At 41.7% G+C, this 25,259-nt stretch overlaps 3 protein-coding genes across 4 annotated transcripts; 1 reads left to right on the plus strand and 2 right to left on the minus strand.

The window, feature by feature from the left end:
• LOC115742325 (abscisic acid receptor PYL8) lies at positions 1–3,277 on the plus strand. The gene is made up of 3 exons (XM_030676550.2): positions 1–415; positions 1,271–1,486; positions 2,632–3,277. The coding sequence occupies exons 1-3, from the start codon at positions 287–289 to the stop codon at positions 2,854–2,856; spliced, it is 570 nt and encodes a 189-aa protein (XP_030532410.1). The 5' UTR covers positions 1–286; the 3' UTR covers positions 2,857–3,277.
• A 509-nt stretch (positions 3,278–3,786) lies between these two features.
• Positions 3,787–12,214, minus strand: LOC115742319 (ATP-dependent zinc metalloprotease FTSH 11, chloroplastic/mitochondrial). 2 transcript variants are annotated; one of them, XR_007196655.1, is made up of 18 exons: positions 11,386–12,214; positions 10,566–10,719; positions 10,264–10,356; positions 10,082–10,167; positions 9,861–9,984; positions 9,581–9,700; positions 9,106–9,156; positions 8,366–8,427; positions 7,730–7,787; positions 7,262–7,387; positions 7,111–7,191; positions 6,382–6,511; positions 6,138–6,286; positions 5,684–5,965; positions 5,323–5,412; positions 5,190–5,243; positions 4,325–4,623; positions 3,787–3,823 (listed from the first exon to the last, which is right to left on the minus strand). XR_007196655.1 is itself a non-coding variant. In XM_030676544.2 (17 exons), the coding sequence occupies exons 1-17, from the start codon at positions 12,087–12,089 to the stop codon at positions 4,471–4,473; spliced, it is 2,517 nt and encodes an 838-aa protein (XP_030532404.1). In that variant the 5' UTR covers positions 12,090–12,214; the 3' UTR covers positions 4,019–4,470. The 2 variants fall into 2 exon arrangements, 1 of the variants encoding a protein (XP_030532404.1); XM_030676544.2 differs by lacking the exon at positions 3,787–3,823 and having other exon boundaries at positions 4,019–4,623.
• A 4,789-nt stretch (positions 12,215–17,003) lies between these two features.
• On the minus strand, positions 17,004–19,608 carry LOC115742191. The gene is made up of 3 exons (XM_030676328.2): positions 19,118–19,608; positions 17,830–18,081; positions 17,004–17,370 (listed from the first exon to the last, which is right to left on the minus strand). The coding sequence occupies exons 1-3, from the start codon at positions 19,472–19,474 to the stop codon at positions 17,086–17,088; spliced, it is 894 nt and encodes a 297-aa protein (XP_030532188.1). The 5' UTR covers positions 19,475–19,608; the 3' UTR covers positions 17,004–17,085.
• Positions 19,609–25,259: the final 5,651 nt, after the last annotated feature.

A 25,259-nucleotide genomic window follows, 5' to 3' on the forward strand; every position in this document is an offset into this window, starting at 1 on the left:
TTCGGTTGAATGAACATGGAGGAAGCGATAAGAGCTTCAGCTGCTTCGACAATGGCGGTGTGCGACATACGCTCTGTGTTTGTAGTATAAAACCCCAAGAGGATCGCCATCGGAAGGGATCTATCGGCCGCAGACTCTCCGTCCGGCGAGCGCTGTCGGCTCCGGCCGTGTTGCTTGTACTCCTCCTCCTCCTTCTTGGTCCCTTCCGTTTCCGATGTTTAGGGGCTCTGAGAGCGAGCGAGCGAGCTGAGTCCGTGCTTCTCTAGGGTTTCGCAATCGGAGGAAAATGAATGCTAACGTATGTGAAATCGGGAGCATGGAGAGGGAGTACATGAGGAGGCACCACAAGCATGAGGTCGCAGAGAATCAGTGCAGCTCCGCTCTGGTCAAGCACATCAGGGCTCCCGTTCCCCTCGTAATTTCTCTCGACGCGCTCGAAATGGACGCCTTTTTTTTTTTTTTTTTCTCTGTGGTTCTGTGGATGTAGATCGGAGCAAGTGTTTGCATCGATAAGAAGGATTTTTTTGGATAAGTTTCGTTACTTGATCCGTTTTGCGTTGATTGGTGGGCTGATAGAGTGGTCATCTATGGGGGGCGAGCGATGTTTTTCTCGAGCTGGAATGCTCAGCGAAGTGTCCGTGTCTCTCTCTAGATTCACTAGTGTTCGATTGTTTTTCGTGGGTTGAAGAGTTAGTTTGATATGATTGCATGTGATCCGTGTTGAGCTTCGTACTCTTTTCCCCTGTTTATTTGAGGAAATAAAAACAAAAGAAGCTGAAGAACGACGTTTGACCAAAATCCTTTTGGATGGAATTGGTCTTGGTCTTGATCTGGGGGTGTTGTTCTGATTTTCGATAACGTTAGAATGTGTTCTCTTTGGTAGTTCACCAGTTTCTGTTCTTGGAAGTTTCTTGGGAATCAGAGGAAACAGGAATCCACGCTTCTATGAGTTCATTGATTGAATGAGGTCGATGGGAGATGTCGGGCTAATTAGTGGGGGAAGTGACGTTATAAATGGCAAATGGAAAGTTTCCGCTTCCTGGCATGCAGTCCACTTGGGAAAATTCGTGTTGAAGTTCTGAGATGATTTTCCATTTCCTAGACTAATTGATATGTATTTTTTTGCATTGGACTCTTTGAGCCTTGTTATCTTAATTCCTTGAAAATGTCTCTGCTATTTTCTGGAAATGTCAACTGATGACTTTTGTTCGTAAAGATTTGGGATTTTTCCTGACAAAATGCTTGATCCTTCATGTGTCCTTTCAACTAGGTCTGGTCTTTGGTGAGAAGGTTTGATCAGCCCCAAAAGTATAAGCCTTTTGTCAGCAGGTGCGTCGTGCGTGGAAATCTCGAAATTGGTAGTCTGAGGGAAGTTGATGTTAAGTCTGGACTTCCTGCCACTACAAGTACAGAGAGATTGGAGCTTCTTGATGATGATGAGCATATCTTGAGCATTAGGATCGTCGGTGGGGATCACAGGCTTAGGGTATGTTTGTCTGCCAAATGTTTGATCTCTCATTTACCTTTCCTCTTACTGTGTCACCTCATTCTTTAGCATCCAATGTGATCATTCTTTCCAAGAGTTTTCTGAAAAGCAGTAGCTTTCTCTTTGAAGCCCGTGTAAGAGAACTCATTGTTTCAAAAGTTGATGGAGAAACCAGAATTTAGCTGCTGGATCTGTGCATGCCACTCTGTGTACACAATCATTGTTCACGTTTGACATATCAACTGAGTTACTTGTTCACATTCAACATATCAATTTTTGCAATGTATTGTTATTTGTACACAGTATCTTGATACCTCACTTGACAAAAAAAGAAAAAATAATCTTCTGCATTGAGTTCTTTTGCTATATCTTGTGAAATGAATCCTAATTTTAGGATGATAGATGCCTTTAATCCAGTCCATTTAATATCGTTTCCGGAAGCAAGAGGAAATGCATCTCAAGTACACTAATTAGTAGGTATGAGAGGATGAATGTTAGATCCTTAAGGACAAAAGATTGGTTTTCCAATTCAAAGAAATTTACCTGAAGGACTGTCTTTTAACAGAATATATAATTTCTTGCTGTGGAGCCTGCAAAAGAGTTGTGGATACTGCTGTACGAACATTAGATGTTACATATCTTATGCAGGTTTGTCAAAGTAATAAAACACATCGTTGTATGCTAAACAAATTGTGAAACCATCCGAGGGGTGGATACTGCTGTACGAACATTAGATGTTACATATCTTATGCAGGTTTGTCAAAGTAATAAAACACATCGTTGTATGCTAAACAAATTGTGAAACCATCCGAGGGGTTTCTGTGAATCCTCGAAATGGGAGGAAAGAGTTCTCATGCTGCATCGAAGCCCATGCTCAGTGCTGTGTTAATTTTAGAATTCAGGTTCTTAATATTCTGGGAAGCGGCTTTTTGGTGTTTGAATTTGTTTTGCACAGGGCATCCTATCATCTGATTTTCCTATACCTTTTCTAGAATGGGATGAAACTTCTAACATCATTATTTACAATGTCTACTGTAATCTGACAGAGATGATGCTGAACGCTATGCATATTATTAGTGCCATAGTGGAGTCTTGTTCCGGGTCAAATTTCTATAACTTCTGGTTTTCCATTTCTTGTATTTCAGAACTACTCTTCAATCATTTCTCTTCATCCAGAAATCATTGAAGGAAGGCCGGGGACTTTGGTGATTGAATCATTTGTGGTGGATGTTCCCGAGGGGAATACCAAGGATGAGACTTGCTACTTCGTAGAAGCCTTGATCAAGTGCAATCTTAAATCTCTTGCCGATGTCTCAGAGCGGCTAGCAGTGCAGGACCGGACTGAGCCCATTGACATGATGTTAAAATAGGTGGCGAGATGTGTTGGTATTGTAGGTTGCCGAGGATGAAGCTTCTGAAGCTTTCCACTTGAAGAGGCTTTGGAGACAGACTGGCACTAGCTCGTTTCTCTAATCTTCTCATACTCTCTCTCTCTCTCTTTGGGGGCGCTGCTGCAGTTGTTCATCTCCACTTAGAAATTTTTTGCTCAATTCCGTGTTTGGTGGTGCAAGAATTAGAGATTTACCGATCCCGTTTCATGACAGTAAAAGGATGAGAAGAAAAGGGTCATGATTCTCCGAGAGGAGTTTGTTTCGTGCCTGTGTATGTGCTGGATGAAGTCGTGTACATTTTGTTTCATTGGGTAGTGAGAGTTGTATTCAGTATGAGTACTAGTACTGAGGACTACTAGTACTTCTTCACGGGTTTCTAGTCTGTGTTGCAATTTGGGAAGTCCCTGTCTCCTCTTATTAGTTATAGCCATAAGAGGCGCGACGCCACGATGTTCTACTGTTGTTTCATAACCTTTGCTGATCGTTTGAGACGGGCTCTCTCGTTGGTCCACGGAAGGCCCTGCATTTAGGATATCATCAGCTGCATTCGTCCAATCGCCAGGCGGTTTGAAGATGGGCAGGCATCGAAGTTACTCCAGACTGGACTTTTGCATACAGACGACACAGTAGTCCTTTATTAGTGCCTCAATGGAGTACCTGACCGTTTCCGATATTAATCAGGTTTTCTCAAAATGATCTGGTAAATGGGGCCTGGGATGCTCAACGGGTTCCTAGCAGGAGGCTTAAGAGGGCATTCCAAACAAAATTTTCCCAAGACAAAGCCGAATTAAATCAGTTGCATGGAATAAAAGCAAGCAAACTATCTGCATGGACACTGGAGCGATTCCCCTAGGAGCTCTCCGAGTAATAAGTCGATGGGGATCGGGTGCTCAGAAAGGACTGCACACCCCGTGTCTTGCGTCCAACCTAATGAAACAAATTCTACCTGAAAAAGGAAATCTCATAGAGTCTCTTCAACTAGCAGCTAGAAAAGAAACTTCCATTTAGCTCAATATGTAATGGTCATAACTTCTGTTATCCAGAATTGTAGTTTGCAGCAGATCTTTGATGAATTTTCCAGTATTTCCTGCAGGGAGCTGCATTTGCATTTCCAGTTACAATTAAACAAGGAGAAAAGACACGTAAAAATTGCCATCTCTTATTCTTCTTCTCTTCCTTCTTTTTTCGTATGAATACTCCAAAAATAATGAGACAGAATACATTTTGTCAAATACTATCCAAAATTTCACCCAGAATGGGTGGGTCTAACAGTTATACACCATTTTTTCTGATGATTTATGACAACCGTCTGCTCAAGGTTTCTAAGAGCACTGTTTCTTTGGAGATGCTACATGTAAGGCAATATAATCTTTACCTTCTCTTTTTCCTTTTCCTGCCAACAGAATCATGTAGGGGAAAAAACGGAGAATACAGTATAAACAATTACCTCTTACGCTTTTAAATAAGCTGTGCAACCCGGCCCTACAGTTTGTTACACTGGAGCAAGAGAACTCGACACATTTTGCTCCATTTTCCCATGTTTCTCTGTTGCTTGGATACTGTCCTTCAGGTTTCTACTACATGAGACTCCAATCATGCCAATACAAGTTCGCCCTCTTCTACTTGTTCTTGCTGCTCAGACAGACTTCCTTCTCGATAAGGAAGTAGTACACGCTTTACATCTTCTGCATTAAGGGTTTCGTACTCCAGAAGCGCATTTGCCAATGCATGTAGAGCCTTCTCATGCTGAAATAATGTCAAAAAGATTGAAATCAGTAAAATTTGCAATATGAAGAATTTCTACATATTTTTCAGTAGGTAGGCGTTCATTTGAATCCACGATGCACCGATGCTGATTATGGGCCAATGGCCCCAAAGCAGGTGACACAATATGCAAGGTAACTGCAGAATTGGCAAGGGCCAAATCAATCATAGTTAGATGAAACATGAACCTAAACAAATATTAAAGCAGAGGGTTTTATGGGGTCTGGTGGAATGGTGTGGTGTGGGTTGTCGGAAAGAAGAGCAAGGAGGCAAGATAAAAGCTAGAATGCTTATTTGACGGTTAAAGAGCTTCACAGCTGTGTACCATAATCCAGCAATTCAGCAGTAACAGCTGACCACCATAATGGAGAGTATAGTGATAGCAAGACACAGATTAATGATATGAACACAATTCAATGCACGCACATGATATTTATTATGCACTAACCAGAATTTTGTATGTACTGAGCAGAAGACCACATAGCTAAACTAAACCTAGGTTCCTGTGCAAGAAGACCACTGACACAAGATAAATCTCTTGGACAAACCTTTTTCAACAGGGCCTTCACGCGATCATATGCCTCTCTCAGAAGCTTGAGCACCTGCACGACCATCCATAGAAAACTTAGCACAAATAGCTCACAAAAAAACTTGCATCCATGAATATGACAAGAATCATACTTCTGCATCAATGCGAGATTGCATCTCTGCGCTTGGTCGCTCTTTAAAATGAATCGGACCAACTGTATTGCTCATTCCACAGTTTGACACCTTAAACCAAAAGAATTCCCAGATTCAGAAATCAAAATGAAATGATGAAAAGTTTTAAACTAAAAGTGCATTGTGCAGAACCTGATGCTGACAAATTAACTGGAAAATCAAAGATAAACAAACACAGCCAAACTGAAATTTGACTGCTGCTCAAAAGAATAATTTCATAATGACGATATTTGTTGACTATCAATCCTCTTCTAAGCATAAAAGATTAACAAGCACCTGCAGCTCCTTACATATACAAGATACAATGGCAGTTGGAAATTACCATATAGTGTGCTAGATCAGTAGCCGATTGAAGATCACTGCTTGCACCAGTGGTAATATGATCTTGTCCAAAAATGAGCTCTTCGGCAACTCTTCCTCCCATACAAACATCAAGACGGGCTAATAACTGCTTCTTGCTAATAGATGTCTCATCACTTGACGGGAGCTGAGTGACCATTCCCAGAGCAGATCCACGAGGCATGATTGTCGCCTTATGAATTGGATGTGCTCCATCAGTGTTAAAGGCAACTATTGCATGGCCACTCTCATGATATGCAGTGAGCTGAGAAAATGGAGGACAAAGTCAGAAGTACCAAACATACTAGGGCAAAGATGTCCTTTGACTTGATTCAAGAAATGGCGGGTCCAATTGGCCAGCTATGAATGTAACATCAAACTGTCCCAATACATTTTGATCTGTCAACATACTTGGAGGAGAAAATGTTGCAGAATACCTTCTTTGACTCTTCAGATATGAACATCGTTTTCCGTTCAGTGCCCATTATTATCCTATCTTTAGCAAATTCCAACTGCGCAGAAGTTAACTTGTCTGCCCCTTCAACAGCAGCTTTGATGGCAGCAATATTCACCAAATTTGAGAGATCTATTGCAATTAGCAGTGAACAGAGCAGTCAAGCTACACCAAAACATCTTCCTGATGTAAGAGACACCATTTAGATAGCAAGAAAAAGATGTTACCTGCCCCATTAAAGCCAGGAGTGCCACGAGCAATCGCTTTGACATCTATGTCCTCCGCCAAAGGTTTATCCTGTAAATAAAGCTCTAATATCTCTTGTCGACCCTTGACATCTGGATTTGGCACGACAATCTAAAATGAAAGTTCATGAGTTTTAAGGTCCCATCAATTCCATAAACAGTTCATTACACATATTCAAAACAACAAAGTTTCCATCTATGACCAATAATTAAGGTAACTTCTTATTGGGGTCCACAAAAGCAAGCACACATAACATGAGAAGGGCGAAAAGGAGAGAAAGCTCAAATATAATGTCAGGTGCAGCAGAAAGGACCCTCAAGAGTTTATAATCTCATATTTACCGAAGATATTATGAGTGGAGACCACTATTTTCAAGGTTAATGACCAAATGATGTGAAATCGAACCTCTAAAAGAATATGGAAAAGATAGTTAAGACAATTTATTATACAGCTGCCAGATTGATTGATCACTGTCCAAGAAATTTAAACTTTTTTTCCAGTTTTGGTTTTCCTTTAGCATCACCTTTACCCCAACTCGTTTGGGATAAAGGTGATGTTGATGTTGATGTTGATGGTTTTCCTTTAGCATCTAATTAGATTATTGAACTCGGAAGACATTTGATATTTGAACTCAAGATAACAGCAAAGAAGTTATATTTAGACATGTATAAAAAGTATACCAGATGCTTACAGAGGATCAAAGAACTTACATGCCTGTCGAATCTGCCAGGCCTCGTCAAGGCAGGGTCAAGAATGTCGGGGAAGTTTGTTGCAGCCATCAATATGATTCCCTGCAGTTTAAATTCATGAGTTTAGGATACAGAAAAGCCCATCAGGCGAATAAAGTTACTCCATTTATACCTCATTTTGCTCAAAACCATCCATTTCAACAAGAAGTTGATGCAATGTCTTCTTCGTATGGCCTTCCCACTGTTTTCTTGTGGAACCAACCGCATCTATTTCATCAATGAATATGATGCAGGGAGCCTATTAAATGTAACGCGAAGAAAATAAGACATAGATACCAACAAGTACAGAATTCATGCAACCACCTGAAAACTGTCAACATAACAAGAATGAAAAACACAGACACAGAGGCCATCCACTCTGTGTCTGTGTCTCTGTGTCAAAGATGGACAATAAATCTGTGAATCTCAATTTACTCATATTCAAGTGCTTCACTCAAGTTGAATCTCCGTCTAAGGCATTTTGAATCCTCACCAGAGACATTTCTTACTCATTGTTTTTGTCCTCTATTGGGTACCCCTCCTCTTAACAAGCTAACAATACAAAATCGTGGGCCAGTAAGACTGCCAGAAGACAGCTTACCTTTTTCTTGGCTGCTTGAAATAAGGATCTCACACGCCGAGCCCCAACCCCAACAAACCTGTCATACAAGTTGGAAGCAGCTCATTTTTTAGATTTGACTAAATAAAAATAGAAAAAATAGTTGCAAGGCTCAAATGCAAAGAATTCATAGATCAAGACCACAAGCAAACACAGGAATCTGAATAATCGACAGAACCAAGAGAGTCATAACTTAGATCAATCTGTATGAAGGATGATAGACTAATCTTAGCCATATACTACAAGAGAAAAGCACGATGTTAATAAATTAGTATAGACCATTCAGTGCCCATTATTATCCCATCGTTGCTTCAACAGCAAGTCACTTGATGCATAAACTTTTTGTTCAATAAACTAAAATAGTTCTTCAGACCTTTCCATCAGTATAGACTAGGTAATGCAAAATACTTAATGTGACATCATTCATACGAGCAATTGCTCAAAAAAATGAATTGTCATTCTAGCTATTTTATCATTAAATAATTGACTGAGCTTACTGGAAGACACTATTGTCATGAGCAATTAGGAAACAAGGATGCCATAATTTCGAAACTAGATGAAGAACAGAGAAACGTGCTAAAGTTGAAATCTATAGCATATCAAGGAAAAATGGCTTACATTTCCTCAAATTCGGACCCCGCTCTGTAGAAGAAAGGCACCCCAGCTTCTCCAGCAATAGCCTTCAAGGTGCAAATTAATTGGTATACACTTAGTAACTATATACATATATATTTTTTTTTTTTGGCCAGAAATACATTTAGTAACTTCAATAGCTAAGAAACTTCAAACAAATCATCAAGTACAAAATCATTAAGCAAGTTGACCCTATATCAGACAAACCTAGGAGAAAAGCGACAATTGTCAAGTGCATTCCTCTTATCAACTAGTAAAAGGTAAAGTTCAGGATGTATTAATATGAAATTTGCTGCAGAAAACCAATGAAACGCAGAGGTCACCGACCATGAGGAAATGCTAGTATCCCAAAAATGGATCACTTTTTACGAGTGTCGTATCCTTATCGACAAATAGTTTATAGCCTAATAAATTGAAACATGTATAGCCATGATGAAAGCCCCATGGAACTTGTTTAGAGTTGTTAAAACTTAATCCAAATTATTGTCTTATGTTTACAACGCAATCAACTGAGGCTTTTAGAGAGAAAAGGGGGAGGTCAAAGTTCAGTGCAAGATGCCACAGAAATCTCAAACCAGCAAGAGCCGTGATTAAAAACTGAAATAAGCAGCAGACAAACAATCTCAAATGTCCTCATTCCAAAAAAAAGTCAAGGACAAATGTAAAATTAGTGAATGGCAGTGCATTCCATTTCAACTAGCGAGCAGCAGACAAGGAGCATATACCTTTGCAAGGAGAGTTTTCCCTGTTCCAGGGGCTCCTGTCAAAAGAATTCCCTGCAGCAGGCAAATAAGGAGCTTATATAAGTACACAGATCAGGGTATGTAAAGGATTGCCATTGCATTGTAATATGCAATTGAAGAAATGCCAATCAATGTGACATCTCCTTATCTAAGAGCAAGCAGCAATTCAAGCTGACCTCAGCAGCAAAAGCATTAGCAATGAAATAACTCATATCATGCTAACTGATGTTTGAGCAATATGTCTGCGCGTTTACACAGTATAATATCATATCATTACACAAGAGGTGAAAAAATTTCAGCTTTTTAAGATGGATTTAATCTGGTTATCATAACAATTCATGAAGGAAACATACATACAGGTGTCCTGCAATAGAAGGAAAATGTTGAATACATGTCTGTAGCACTTGCAGCCATCGATAAATGAAAGAAAGATGTCCTGACGAAGACATAAACAAACCTTAGGCAACTTTCCTCCGAGGCGAGTAAATTTTGTCGGGTTCTTGAGATACTCCACCACTTCCTCTAGCTCTTGTTTTGCATCATCGCAGCCTTTGACATCCTTAAATGTCTTAACATTCTACAGGAAAAACAATTTTTAGTGCAGGCATACTTTTTGAGTGTACGAAGTGGTTTCTAGACGTATATATGACTTCAGAGGACATGTAAATGTGCACATAAGACAGAGTTTGATGGAATAAAGAAAAAATCAGCAATCTCACAAGACTGCTCACAGATACCTTCTCAGGTGTAACTTCCTTATTTAACTCCTTAGGGGCATAGGAAGAGCTCGAGCCCACACCTGAAGCACCGATACCACCCAAGCTTCCTATATACTTTTGAAGTGCAGCAGCACCCATCACCCTGTAACCAGCTTAGTCACTAGAAGCACAAACATACTATGTGTCGACTAGAAATAAATGTAAAAAGAAGAGAATAATGGCAGAGCAAAAGCACATACCATACTAACCCCACAGCAACCGTAAACAAGATAGTTGAGATAAGCTCTTGAGCAAATCGTGATTTGTTTGAAACTTTGGGGTCAACCTAGCGAGAGATAACATCTTATGGCATTTAAACAGGAAGCAAAAAAGAAAAAGAACTGCCCTCATTCAAAGGTACCACAAGGTGGGTTATCCTCACCATAACAACATGCAATGGCTGCTTCTCAGATACCCCAGGACTTAGAAAAGGCTCATCCATGTTTCCTGATGCACGCTGCTTCAATTCTTGCAACTACATATGAGATTTACCGATGGAATAAGCACGTAGTTTTCAAATTAAAGAATGGAATAGTGAAGGAAAACCTTTTAAATGGCCAGTTAAGTAAAGACTTTCTCATTCGATTGACTTCAAAAATTTCACTTTGGTCTGGTGAACTCTCCAGAGCAGAAATGCATGTAACTACATGACAATGACAAATACAGTGCGGGAGACCCAGATACCAGCGTCGGAAGGCTAGAAGGCTTTCCAGATTGCTCATCTGGAAGATACTCAGCAATTGCATTGGTAACAACAAGAGCTCTTAGATATTCTGCAACTCCTCTACTGTCAACAGCATGGTCTCTTTGTTCGAAACGCTTGATGACAGTTTCGGGACTGTGGAAACAAACAAAAAAGGAGCCAAGTCATACATAGCTACTTTTACTGAAAAAACAATGACATCATCGAACGGAAAAGGTACAGCAACACCCATACATGAAATTCTTCTGTCGCCACAAACTTTACTATAAACCGTATGGAATTTAGCAACATAATGGAACATTTTGTCCCTTGAAAAGAATGAAAATTACAGCAAACATCATTGTACTTATGAACAGAACAGTTAGAGAAGGATCGATGACCTAAATCTAGGTAAAGCTTATGCCAAAAATTTGATCCATCGAGCTTAATAAATCAGTAAGATCATAAGGCTTTGTTCATTAATGAAACGAACACAGATGACTCGATTGATGGCAACACAACAAGCACCAACCAAAGTGATAGAACCACTAATTCGAGTGCATGTTCAGACTAAAATGAGGAGGCGAGAGCCAAGACGCCATTCTAACTACAATACAGTAAGTTTGGAGGAAGCCAGCATGTAAACCTAGATTCACGCACCAATTAACGGTAAGGTGATGCTTCAAATGCGAATTGAAAACCAACAACAGAAACAGACATTGCAAACGCCACTAAAAAGTCATACATTATGTCCGGGAACTTCATTTCACTGCTCCGGACATGTTCGGTATGAAGTATAACAAAGCTTACTAGTTCCAATACCTGTGCTTGTTGAGCTCAGCCAAAAGAGCGCTCTGTTTGGCCGCGTCCAAGGGGTAGGCATCGGCATCCGCAATCAGACGCTCCAATTTCTTCTCTTGCCTCCAGAATGGCAACCAGCTCAGCCAATCTGCCGCCAAAACCCTCTCGTACCCTCTTTTCAGCATGGCCCACACCCCCGTCAGAAGCACCATCACCGGGATTTTACTCTTCACGCCGTCCTTTCCCATCAAGTAACCATCTTTCTCCCCCTCATTACCCTCCGAATTGCGCTCGCCAACCGCCTCACCACCCTCCCAGCTCACTCCCCCGAACTCCCTCCTCGCCTTAATCACCGAGCTCTCGCCGCCGAATTCCTCCGCTCTCGAACCATCCGCCACGACGCTCGAGCTCTCCCCGACGAATTCGTCGACCCTCGCCTCGCCGGAGAAGGAAGGGGGACCGTCGCCGGAAGAAGCCCACTCGGCGTCCGCCTCTACGCCGCCGGGCCGTAATGCGCAGCGAATCAACGAGCGGTCGCCGCGAGATCGACGATCCCGAGGCGCGAATTTCAATCGGACGGAAGCGGGGAGAGGATCGAAGTTCACCCGGTGGGGGCAGTGGAGGCGGGAGCGACAGTGGAGACGCTGTCCGGAGGAAGAAGAAGGGCAAGGAGGAGAGAGAGGGAGAGAGGTCTTGCAGAGAAGAGAAGCTTGGAGCAGAGTCATGTTCGGTCGCCGCGGCTTGCTTTAGTAGCTTGCTCGGCGGTTTTAATGGCGGAAGTGCTCTCCCGTCTTCTTCGTCGCGACGACGGAGGAGAGAGAGCCACAAGATTGGGGGGAGGAGGGGCGCTAAGAAGCGAAGAGTTGCTGAGGACCTTATCTCGATTGAAATTGGCGCCGGCTTTGTGGCTTGTGATTTTGGTTGCTTATTGGTTCTCATTTTCCATCTCACCAATTACAGCATGCTATATACATATACACATGTGTACATACATACATACATACATACATACATACATACATACATACTATTACAATTTTCCCTGCTTGCATGAAAATTCGGCAATAGCAACGTGATCTGGAGTCCTTTTCTTTCGTGAAATATGAGTTTTAGGCCACTGAATTATTGAGAAATGTGCATTGAAAGTCCTAATATATATCACGAAAGTATAATTAAGTCCTAAAACTTGCAAAAACTACAATAAAGTCTTGTCGCTTGTTAAGTTGGTGTAATCGAGTCGTTCCGTTAACTCCGTTCATCTTGACCGACGGAAAATGCTAATGTGACTTTTTAAAATATCTTATCTATCTTAGGTGGCGATAACGACATCTTTTTTTGTCCGAATCTAAATTTTATACAAATGATATTTAAATTAAATTCAAAAATAAGTTTAAAAAAAAAAGGCAAGAAGTTGGAAAGCAGGCAGTGAGGGTTGCATGCCCTCGCCCTTGCTGCCCTATCATCATCGGAAAAGGGTTAGCAACGGTGGGGACAATGGTTCTTAGGCCCCAACTAGCGATTGACAACCCTCGCCGACCGTAGGCGAGCATTTGTAGGCCCTCAACCAAATCGTGGGGAGGGTCGCCGGCCGTCGCTACTGGAGGCTCGACGACCCCTACCAACCATTCCATCACCATCCCTTGCCCTTCTTGATGATAGTGCTTGGTGCCTGCTTTCCAACCCCTCCTTTTTTTTTATTTTTATATTTAGCTTATTTTTAATTAATTTAAATAAAAGTAAGATTTTGATCAAAATAACATCATTTAACCATGTCATTGCCACGTAAGATAGAAAAATAATTAAAAAAAGTCACGTCGGTATTTTCTGTCAGTCAAATTAGACAGAGTTAATGGAAGAACTCGATTGTACCAATTTGATAAATTTTAGGATTTCTTTTTTTTTTTCAAATTTTAGGACTCAATTACATTTTCAAGATAAGTTTTAGGGCTTCCACTACACTTATCCCAATCCTTGGAGACATGAAACTCCGGTTCCCTTCGACGTTCTTGTCCATGGAGAGAAGAACCTATGATTATCTTTACAGGAAATTTCCAAACCAATAATTTCAAAGAAATCTTTCAATTTCTTATTTTAACGTGTGAGTCTATCCGATAGAGGGAATTCTTTTTTTTTATTTTTATCATTTTCTGTTTTAGTATGAAATGAAAGAAAAAGAGACTAAATCTTCCTTTACGTCAACTTTTTTTTTATCCACTTCACAAAAAAAGAAACAAATTCCTTTTTCTATCTATATTTTTTTTTAATTACTGAGGTTTAGGTGTCATTTTTCCTTGAAAATATTTGGGATAGGTTTAATGTGCAATGTGATCCCTAAAATTTTAATTTGACCAATATTGTTCTTGAACTTTAACCTAATGTATAATATGATCCATGAACTCTCAATTTGTTTATTGTGATCCCCGAAATTTTGAAACATGTTCAACTTAGTCCCTAAACTATAAGAAAATATTCATTATCGTCCCTAAACTTGAATCATGTAAGGACTACATTAAACATCTTCCTACAGTTCATGAACTAAGTTGAATTTGTTCCAAAAGTTCATGGACCATATTAGTCAAATTAAAAATCTAGAGATCATATTGCACATTGAGTAAAAGTTCAAGGACCATATTAATCAAATTAAAAGTTTATGAATCATATTGCATATTTGATTAAAGTTAATTGATCATTTATGCTATTATCCCTTTTTTCAAAGAGAACTTATTTTCAATGGTAACGCACATTTTATTAAAAAGTTTCAAGCACAATCCCAAGTCTTGAGCTCGGGCATTGTTGTCGCATGCCCATTAGTAGAGATCCCGCGTCTGACCTCTCGAGATCCTAGCCCAAGAGCCGAGGCGCTTGGCTTGATTGCTAAAGACCCGAGCTTGTCCACCGAGGTCCTAACCCTAGCCTCAAGGGTCCAGAGCATGGGCGCTGAGGACTCGAGCATGGCTATGAGGTGTAGGGTCCAGCCTTGAGGGACCAAGGCCCGCAGTTAGGGCCACAAGTCCAAGTGTCGAAGTTCAATCGTATTGTGAGAAAAGATTTATCATTTACAAGAAAAAAATATGTTTTAAAATGTAAGTATAAATTTTCCGTTCATTATAAAGTAATTCCGTCTACTATTTTTCCTAAACGTTCCAAACATTAAAATGAAGCAAATATTTTTCGGCAATACATTGTTCTATAAATGAACACACCCCACGAAAGTGAAATTATGAAGATGTAATTGTACGATGGAATGCAAGAGTGCCTGTAAAGGCTACTGCAACGGAGAAAAATACGTCAAAATACATGGAAGCATTGCAAGCGAGGCGATATTAACTTACTTGCAATACTTACATCTTCAATTTTCAGTTCTTTTACAAGCTTTATTTATTTTATGAAAAATGAATGATATGAAAAATATTTTTTCTAAGCATGATCGATTATATCGCTTGAAATAATTAGTCAAAGAAAAATACTTTCATTATTGATAACAATTTCATGATCTTGTTCTATTTTTTGAAGTTCAGATAATACTTTCTATATTAAATTTTTGGAGAAAAAGTTCCGGTGAGACTATTCCCAAACCCATTAATTATGGCTGGATCAACAGCTTTTTTAGCGCCTTTCCCAAAATGCCCTTGGCATGCAATAATACAAGCTCAAAAAATAAGGAAAAATTTCTAATTAGGGTCCGAAATACCATCATTTTCTCAAATAAGGACGTGAAGTGAATTTTATTTCAAATAAGAGCTTAAATATTTTGGCCTGTCAAGAGTATTTTCGTCCGAAGAAAATTTTAACCTAAACTTTCGTCAAATTAGATTAAAAGTTCAAAAAGTTCTCGACAAAAAAAAAATAAAATAAAAAAGTTAATATTCTTTAAAAAGAATAAAAATACAAGCAGAGGCCCTTGTATCTACTTGCCTTGCCTTGGTCTAGACGAGGATCGGCGACCCTCACCGATGCATCGGCGATGTGGCGGCTGCCAAGGGGGAGGGCTTGTTTTTTTTTTTTAGTGTCTTTTTCACTTTTATCCTTTTTTTTTTCTTTTTTGAGTTTTTCTTTTTAATGGAATTTTTTTTGGCTTTTTTAAAACTAATTTAATTAAGTTTTTGTGTAAAAATTAGGAGTCGTATTAAAATGCCGTCGTTTTAGTGCCTTAGTTAATCTTAACACCACGTAGGAGAGATAAAATATAAAAAAAATCACGTCGGCATTTTCCGTTATCCAAATTGGACGGAGTTAGCGGAATGACTCGATTTTTATACGAAATCAAGTCCTGGGCAAGGCCCTACAAGCCCTCATCAATTGCGGGCAAGGTGACCCTCACCCCGATTTGGCGAGGACCGGCCTTACCTAGGCGACTGTTCGAGCATCGCCGGTGGTTGGCCACCATTTGAGACCGGCCACAGTGAAAAGGAAAAAAAAAAGAAAGGAAAAATGGAAAAAAGAAAAAAATTAAAAAAGCAAAGAACAAAAATGCCCTCGATCAGCTGGTGAGATTAGGCCTTTTTTAGACAAAGCAATGCCACTTTATGCTCTTATTTAAAAAAAGGTCCACTCGAGCCTTCGTAAAATAAGGACACTTCATATCTTTAGTTGTAATTTTTCCAAGAAGAAATAACCATGTCTTCCCTCTTCTGTCCTTCCCCTTCTCTCTCTTCCAATTATCTTTCAATGAATTCACCGTTTTCTCATCTGCGCTTTGCAAGGCAGACAGGTTGTGAAAAGATGTGTTTAGATGCTGTATATATAGTAATTTGGAACCCCAGCCGAAATTGCAACGCTTGTACCTAATTAAATTGTTCTTTTCTCATGACTTTTCCGTAACTGATCAACTTTACCATGGCAAGACGTTTTAGATCAATCCCTTCTAAATCTATCTTAAAATATGTTGCTTCGTGCAGCAGAAATCTTTGTCTAGGGGATCGCTATGACAATTCGACACCCGCCGCATAATGCTGACTTCTTTGCCTGATGCCTTTAATGTGCACCTCAGCAAATCTCTCTCATGTACAAGTGAGACCCCTGCTTTAAATTCAGCTATTCTTTCGTGCCAATATCATGTTGATTCCAATCTCCGCCTCGGCTCAGCCAAGTTTGACAGATGTTGGTGTCGGCAAGATTTGCCGTTCAGACTCTGGCTCAATTGCCTTTGCCCCAGATAAGTTCAACAAGAAGTCGAGAATACCATCCGCCCGCCTCGATTAGAGAATTCGAGATTCTTTTCTTGAGAGATATTCATCATGAATCAATACATATTATGAGTAAGCTAACAATTAACCATTAAATCGTTCAACCAATTCTTTTATCCAAGAGCCCAAATCTGAGCTTATCATCGTATTCAGCTCTAAGATGGTTACATCTTCAAACATGCGATTCTCTCGCCTAAAACCTTCATGAGATGTACTTCCAGCCTAGGTAAAATGGTTAGTCAAGTAAATTTCATCGCCAAACATATAAGAGAAAGTATTTCTCCTGTAATGAGAAACCATCCTCTGGTGCTTACCACATCATCATACACTGACATTTTGCCCTTCCTGACATGACAAAAAGCCTCTGAAGAAGGGTTTCAGATTCACACAATTTCATCGGCCAAAAGCAGAAACAGTACCTACGAATCCAATGAAGAAAAAGAGGCAGGCAAATTGGATAAATGGCTACAACGTCACTCAAATCCAATCTGAGTAGAAAGGGACAAGAAATTCATGACATCCATGGCAATCTGTGTCAGGCCTGCCCAACAAGGACATCCTTGTAAGGTGTAGGCCGCATGGGGGCTGGCGGTTGCACTTCTTCTGCTGGCTTCCTCCTCCTATGCCGCTCGAGATCCTCGGAGAGGAGCGGCATGTGGCCTTCTCTCGGTCGGATCAACTGCTCATGCGCTCCTCCTCGCAGCTTCTCGAGCCGAAGCCCGTCCATTTGCTGCATCTTGAAGACCTTCACCACGTTTGCCAATCCCCCGATTATGAACAAGAGGCTCCCGAAAATGCTCAACCATATCCAACTACCTCCCTGCATTCATAAAATCTCAATGTCATCAAAGTTTTGGCATTTGATTGAATTTAGGCACATACCTACTTGCTGAAACATCTGTGTGGTGACCGTCTTCTGCTAGGAAGCCTAGGATCCACATGCCTCAAAAACTCTAACATGGTTTTGAAGTTTGTTAAAGGAGGCAAACAAATGACCATGTTTCAGCGATTTACTTGAAATCAATTTTAATTCACAAGCCGCATTCTGAAAGAATAGGAATCTATCTTTGCTCTACTGCTAATTACATCGCATGCTTTTCTCTATGATTCAAGTTGTTCATCACGTACTAGTTCTATTTGCTGGATTCATACGATTAGTTGACTCTATTAACAGCCCTAAGATCTCACTCCCAACAATGATCTTATCTGAGCTGAATCTAGAAAGTGAATCCAATGAATTATTTCCAAACGGATGAGAAATAGGAGCAGAGGAACTGACCAGCAGCTCGGTGCCGTGGTGGAGAGTCCCAGCCTGCTCTTGGCTATTCATGATTGCACCAACCAGGAAGAGCAAACTTCCAGCTAGAAATGGGATGTGGATGCTGTGTTGCAATATCTGGACATGTCCATCGGCTCTCTCGTAAATTTGGCAAGAGTTAAGAATCGATCCAAGCAGCCAGAAAACCGGGCCGGCGATAAGCAAGTTCAGGGCATGCTTTTCCAGCTTGTAATAACCATATCCTTTTTCGGCCTGTAAAATCATGTACAAATCATGGCCACATCTCAGACATATACACTGAATTTTCTGGATAGCTGCTTGTATTTTTCCTTTCTTGGAAAAACACTCAGTGACTAGGCTCAAATTTAACAGTTCATCAAATCTTAAGCATCCTTTCTCTGCCCCCAGGGAAACAGAGAATTATATTTTTCGTGAGCAGGTCTCGATGGGGTGGCACTACATTCGAAGGCTTAAATCAATTTCAGTCCTCACAGACATTTGTTTTTTCTCCAAAATACGAGCTAAGAACTACTATTCCATCGTGTGAGGTCCAAACACTCGAACTATTCCAATTTAGACACTCCAAACACTTCCTTCTTCATTCCTTACCAAAAAAAAAAAAAAAAAAACACTTCCTTCTTCGGTATCACCCAATTCCAACATAGACCAGAGAGGATTAAAGTGATTTTTGCGATGGCAAACTAATAGAGGGAGAATTGAGTATGGCATTATGGAACAGTCGAAACCAGGTAGAGCCACTAAGAAGCAATTGGGTCTCTATTGCTGGGAAAGGCCAGAGCATCGCGTAGTGACAAGACCTCAATCGGCCGGCTAAGGGCCAAGATCATAAGCCTGATGGTGAACCTGCAATCTCTATAAGCATGGAATACATGGATTATGGCCACATTATAACTATTGACTTAAGCATAAGGGAGGTCTTCTAGGTTAAAAACAAGGGAATTCTTCGTTTGTGATCTCCATTTCCTTCACTCAAACCGAGTCAAGGCGCGAGAGAACTGCCGAACATTCTGAACATCTAGCCATAACAGAAGCGGATCCCCCTCAATTCATACTGGAATTACATTTTACCTCATCGACAGGCCCAGCATTGGCATACACATTTGCACGCTCAAGGATCGGATGCACACAATCTCACCAATCTAAACTACTAGAGTAGTCTACACACGAGCGGAAACCGATACGAGCTAGCAAATCATAGCAGAGCTGATCAACCACATTGAATTCGCAATCCAATTTATTGAAATGAGAAGCTGATTGATTAATGCACCTGGAGGAACAGAAACAGAATCCCCAAGAACACGAGCAGCGAGCCCAACGCCTGGACTATGGGGACCGCGAGCTCCACCAGCCCGAGCTGTCCGTCGCACGCCACGAGCGAGAGCCGGCACTCGATCCCAGCGAGGTGCGCCGCGAGGTCGTGGACGTTCACCAGGGCGATGATCCCGACCGCAATGAGTAGGATCACGAGGCCCGATTTCGGCTCCTGGGACAGCTCCGCCAGGAACCCGCCCAACAGCACGATGGTGGCGAACAGGTAGAGCCCCGCGTTCACGTACTCGGATCTGTTCCGGGCAAGCCGCGGCCCGTACGTCCGGATCTCTCGGGCCGACGCTAGCTTCACCATTTCCGCGCCGAACTCGAGTCGAATTCGGATCCGAGTGCGAGTTTGGGTCGTCCGTCAAGGTTTTGGTTCCAGTTTTTGCAGGAGAATCAGAATCGACAAGCGAGAGAGAGAGAGAGAGAGGAAGAAGAGAGTGAGAGTCAGGGAGAGATGGATGGTGGGGGCCCTGGGGGGGCCTTTTGGAAAGTGGGTTACGTGGCGTCCTGCATGGATCACATGAGAGCGGCATCGTGCATGGGGAAATCCCTCAAGCGGGATGGCGACACGTGGCAGTTTCCCAGGACTTCTTAACATGTGACTACGAACATGCATCAGTATCTTAACCATAGATTCACACACCGTGATGCATTTTGTATAAAACATTCAATGATTAGGAAATCGTGTAATCATAAATAGCTAATAATATTGTCAAACTGTCAGGCCGACTACTCCATATAACTGTCTTCATTTCATTAATTCGTTTTTGTTAGATTTTGACCTATCATCGAAATCTTGTCCGTTTCATATAATACTCGTATTCACACCATATTATGCATAATCCTCATTTAATTGGTGTCCAAGGGCCTTATGATTTCAATTTAGCAAAAGAAACTGCTCTCTTTCGATTTGATTTCAATTTGGATGTTTCCAGGACTCCGGCACCCGTGCTTGCCCCCGATTCCATTGAGGTCGGGCCTTGAACCTAATGCCCTAGACCTAGTCCCATGTGCTCGGACCGGGGTCTCCACCAAGCCCAACACGATACCCGGCGCTTCGGCTCGGACTTAGTATCAATGGACTTGGGCGTAGGGATAGGGGACCCATGCATGAGCACGAGAGTCTTGGACCCAGGATTGAAAGTCGGGGACTCGGGCATGGGCGCAAGGGTCCGGGGCCCAGCCTAGATTGACACCGGCATGGGCGTGAAGGACTTGAGCCTGGCATTTTGCCGGGCCTAGAGTCCCGGGCATGGGCACAAGTCTCCTAAGCACGGGCACCCATGTCCTAGGTCCGGCCTTAATAGATATGGGTGTGGCGGTCAAGGTCTCGAGAAGGCCTAAATGGACTTGGGACGAGGCCTCTCAAGCCAACCTCAATGGACCAGGGCCTAGGAATGAGCGTCGTGGTACTCATGCTCAAGCGCATAGTTTCTGATCCAAGTGATGATACCTAATCATATATTAAAAAATGATTTTTGAATTTTTAGTATCCGTTTGTTTCAAGAAAAATAACTTGCAGGAAAAAGTTTTCAAAATTTTCTAGCATTTGGTTCACGTAAAATAATCCGGTTAAGGAAATATTTTTAGACAATGGAAAAAACACCCTCAAAAGTGTCTCTTTCTTTCACCGGATCAAGCACATTTTCCTTGGTGCACTCCTTTTAATTATTTCTTATTTTCTTTTATTTGAAAAAAAAATAGAATTGTTAATAATTTTTTCTTTTTTCTTTTTTCTTCTTTTTTGGCCGATCGCCGCCGATGACTATGGTCGGCGACTAGCCCGAGACTAGGTGCGGCCTTGCTCGAGGTCGGCTGGCTAGAACTTGGCAAGGTTCGACCTCGCCTAGAGCCGATGGACTACTGTCACCCGGTGAAGAAGAAGGAAAAATAAAAAGAAAGAGAAAAAAAATTATTCATTTGAGTTATTTAAAAATTTAAAATGAAAAAATAAAATAAAAAATTAATAAAAGGAGTGCACAGAGGAAAATCAAATTGTACTTTGCATATCAAATGGCAAAAAATATTTTTTATTTCATTTTCGGACTTCAGCCAAATACCCAAAAATACTGTCATTTTTCTAAAAAACGACTTCTTAACAGATATGAAATTTTTTCCAAAAAACAAACGGAGCCAAAGGAAATCATTTTCCTAAATTCAAGCTTTGGTTGGAAAATATTTTCCGTCGGCCCATTTTCCTAGACATGCAAATTATATGAACGAACCTAGACTGCAAATTAGATGACATGTGAATATGACTAATGACATGGCAAGATATGTAGTATAACCTATATGACATGCACATGAAATAAATGTCGAATCTATATGCATGACATGAAATATCTTAAACTATAAGAAATGCATATGATTGAGATATTTTTGGTATTTTAGGATGAATTTCGAAATTATTTATTAATGAAAAAATCTATCTTAAATGAAGATTATCCTACATGTTTAGGAAATAATTTAAATTAAATCCTGAAATTATCTAAGAAATCTTTGATCCTAATTCTAAATGTTTTAAGATACCACTATCTATCTAAATGAAGATGTAATTCTAATCAAAATGAGGATGTTTAAAAATGCATCTAACCTATTAGATATGATTTCTAATAAATGAATGCCTATCATATGTGTCTCGACCCGCCTTGACCGAGGGTCCGACGGGTTTAGAGGTATTGCCATAGGTCAATTGCGTGAACTCTCCCAAGTCCTACCTCTCGTGACGTTGGATTTCTTTTTATTGATTAGCTAAAATGCTACTAAGAGTCTCTGCTAGCCTATTAGGGTCGACTAGAAATCAATTGAGACACGAGAGTATTATCTTGATTCCTATGCAACCATAGCCTTTAGGTTCGGGGATTGGTTTTCACTAACTAAATAAGTCAATATTTCCTAAGGTGACAACACATTTGTATATCATTTTAAGCTTACCGGACATCTAACCAATACTAAATAATAATGCATAATATTTTTCTGTCATTTCGTGCAATTACCTATTTATCTTTAACCTAGCATCTAGGAAAAGTAATTAACATGCAATTTTTCAAAAGATAGTGTTATGATAAACACTTAATCATGTAAATATGCCAAATAAAGACTGGAATGAACACATGTAAGCCAAATCTATAATGACGATATTTTTAAAAAATAACTCCAATACAAGGATTGGATACACATGAAATCAAACCGAATTAGATGTTGATCCTCAATCACCAAGCCTCAATGGGCTACCATCTTCATGGGCATCACTATCGATTGCCACATTGGAATACCAACTTGATGCATCAAGCATTTGAAACATGCACTCACTTAAAGCAGATGATTAGCAAAGTTCGGTCAATTAAAGGATAAAACGAGCATTGCGAATTAAATTCTAATTGCCGTGCTAATTTATCTATTGAGATGTGCATTACAAAACAAATTATTCAGACATTCACATGCTAAGCTAAACTATGTCATGCAAATTAAACATGAAAAACAATCAATAATTAAGTGCATAAAAGCCTTATCAGACAACATAGGCAAATGGAGGCAATTTCTACCTATTTCCTATTTGTTACAATTTCTGGGATTTAGGATTTTGGAAATTTTCTATTATTATTATTATTATTTATCAATTAAAGGTAACTAGGTCCGGGTCGAGTTCTCGGACCCGGGCCTCGATCAGGTCCAATGACCTGATTCGGCCCGGGACAGAGGACTAGATCCGGGCCTGGTTTACACAACCTAAACTCAGGCCCACTTTTCCTTAACCGAACCGGGTCTAAATCCCTTCCGGCCCATCACCCAACGCCCAACCTCTGCTCTTCATTCTTCTTGGACTAGCCCACCATGCAGATTAAACAACAAAGAAGCCCAACCAAGCTTTCCCCTTTTCTTTTTTATGACAGCCCATCCGACCACCCCAATACAACCAAGCAATAAACGGGGGATGGCCCTACTGCTACTATTCACCATCTTCTTCGCAAGACCTCATGCGACGTCATCTCTGTGAAGTTTGCCGGACGGACCACGAGAAGCCGCCGGTCTGCCCACCGCAAACGTCTTGATCGGATCCGACGATACCGACGCCCTCAACTCGCTACCCGGACGTTGGTTCGACAAATGGTCCTATCGGCCACCGGACCCCGCTCGTCTTTCTGTTGCGTCGTCGGGATCCATTCGCCACTCTGCCACCGGGTTCGGCTCGACGTAAAACGCCGGGTTTGATCTCCCTTTGTTGAGGCATCGACTTAGGGCTCCAATTGTTGCTTTGCGACGTCGTTGCCGCACCACCACGCCGTCGGCGCGAGGCATGAAGTTGAGTTCTGCTTGCATCTCCTCCGGCCACACCATCGTCGCCACCGATACAAGCTCGCGTTGCTTTTACTAATGCTTGTGGTCCGAGCTTGTGCGCCGCCTCCGCGCTCGCGTCGCCACCGATCCGAGCTCATGTACCACCTATGCACCTCCAAGCACGCTCTTTGCTCCCAGTGGACGTTCGCCGTAATCGGTATAGTTCATCTCATCATTGGCCATCACGCCATCTCCGGCTCGGGACGGGGCTATTGGTCCGGCCTCTCAGAGTTGTTGTCCGGACATGGAGTAGACACGCGTTGTCGCCGGCCGGACATTGGCTTTGCACTGCCGCCACCTCTAGTGGTGCTGGTCTGCAACCACCGCCGCATCGCCATTGTCCGTTCCCGACTCTTGCCCGGCTATGACCGTCAGCAAACGACCTTCCCGTCGCCATGACTCAGCCTGTCAAATTAGCCTCTTCCACTCTCATGAAGGCTGGATCGCCATCGTCGGCTCCTCGGGCCACGACGACCACTGCCGCGACACGGCTCGCTTGAGCTCTCTTCTCTGCTTCCTCCCCAAGACTCTCGGGTCTACCGGATGTACTCCCATACGAGCTGCCTGCTCTTTTGCTTCGCTCTCGGGGAGCCCGGCTCCAAGGAGCTCTACCAGCTCGCTCCTCCCTCCTACTTTCCGGTCGAAACCTTCCCTTCTTATAGCCTCCTCGTTGCCTTCTTGTCCAAGTTTGGTTTTGTGGACAAGAAGAGATGTGAGCTTTGGGCGACTTGTGGCCGCAGAAGAGTGCGAGAGGAGTAGTGAGTGACAGGATTCGGATCCCCTCCCATGGAGGCTTAATGTCGGGGATAACATAGAACGAAATCTGACCGTCCATTTGAATCTGAAGGCCGAGATTCCACCACGTCATTTGAAAGAGGGGAGCTCAAATTTTGGGCAAGAAATCCAGATTTCCTAAATAAAAAAAAAAAGAAAACCCAATTTTCTCTCTCCATAATAATCGAACGAAATTTCCTTTTTCTCAAATGTCGTCCCTCCTCCTCCTTTCGCTCCGTCTCCAGTGATGGTCCCCTTCGATGCCAGCCTCCGTGGAACCGCCATCAACCTTCCCGACACCAACCCTGGGGTCTAAATGCGCGTCGGTAGCTTCGAGCTCGAGCGGATATCCGTCTCTCTCTTCTTGAATGATTTCTCGCGCCGCAGCAAGGGGAGCAACTCGGCAAGCTACAGAGGACAATGCGAGTTGTTCTCTCTAACGCATCTACTAATTTTTCCAATGTATGCTGGGTACGTGTGTGAGATGCTTCGGATTTCCTGGTGGGGTCCTTTGATTGAGGCGATTCAGAGTATGATTGTTTTATTTGGCAAGTGAATCGATGTTGGCAAAAGATTGAGGCTTACGAATCTGTGAAGCTTAGAGTTCTTGTAGTTGACTTGAGATTAAAATAATGGAGCGAGCGGCTTTGCTTTTCTTTGGTTGATTTTGGCGTCTCATTTTTTGCCCTGAGCCCGTGGTAATGCTGAAGGGAGGAGTGTAGATGCATTGATGCATTGATGTTGGCGAGTCCGAGACTTTGCTTTGCATCTAAGTGCATTGATGTAAGGTACTAGACTCGAGTATCCATGAATAATATCCTCTGCATGTAGACATCACTTTGGAAAATGTTCCTCCGCACGCGGCTTTGTCGCGTAAGCAAGTTCACATGATCTAGGGGGAGGATATACTTGCTACTTGTGCAATATCCTTTCGCTGATATTGAATTTGAATGTGGAAACTGAAGTTTCCAAAAGTAAAT

The sequence above is a fragment of the Rhodamnia argentea genome, chromosome 10, assembly GCF_020921035.1.
Source record: "Rhodamnia argentea isolate NSW1041297 chromosome 10, ASM2092103v1, whole genome shotgun sequence".
Lineage (NCBI taxonomy): Eukaryota > Viridiplantae > Streptophyta > Magnoliopsida > Myrtales > Myrtaceae > Rhodamnia > Rhodamnia argentea.

Bases quoted from the DNA above. Each gene is read 5' to 3' on its own strand.
- LOC115742325 (XM_030676550.2), top strand. From the start codon at position 287: ATGAATGCTAACGTATGTGAAATCGGGAGCATGGAGAGGGAGTACATG. The intron at 416-1,270 runs GTAATTTCTCTC...CCTTTCAACTAG, and splicing joins TCAGGGCTCCCGTTCCCCTC to GTCTGGTCTTTGGTGAGAAG. The intron at 1,487-2,631 runs GTATGTTTGTCT...CTTGTATTTCAG, and splicing joins GTGGGGATCACAGGCTTAGG to AACTACTCTTCAATCATTTC.
- LOC115742319 (XM_030676544.2), bottom strand. From the start codon at position 12,089: ATGACTCTGCTCCAAGCTTCTCTTCTCTGCAAGACCTCTCTCCCTCTC. The intron at 10,357-10,565 runs GTATCTGGGTCT...TCTCATATGTAG, and splicing joins CTTCTAGCCTTCCGACGCTG to TTGCAAGAATTGAAGCAGCG. The intron at 7,192-7,261 runs GTATAAATGGAG...TTTAAACTGCAG, and splicing joins ATGGTTTTGAGCAAAATGAG to GGAATCATATTGATGGCTGC.
- LOC115742191 (XM_030676328.2), bottom strand. From the start codon at position 19,474: ATGGTGAAGCTAGCGTCGGCCCGAGAGATCCGGACGTACGGGCCGCGG. The intron at 18,082-19,117 runs GTGCATTAATCA...ATGATTTTACAG, and splicing joins TTCTGTTTCTGTTCCTCCAG to GCCGAAAAAGGATATGGTTA. The intron at 17,371-17,829 runs GTCAGTTCCTCT...TTATGAATGCAG, and splicing joins ACCACGGCACCGAGCTGCTG to GGAGGTAGTTGGATATGGTT.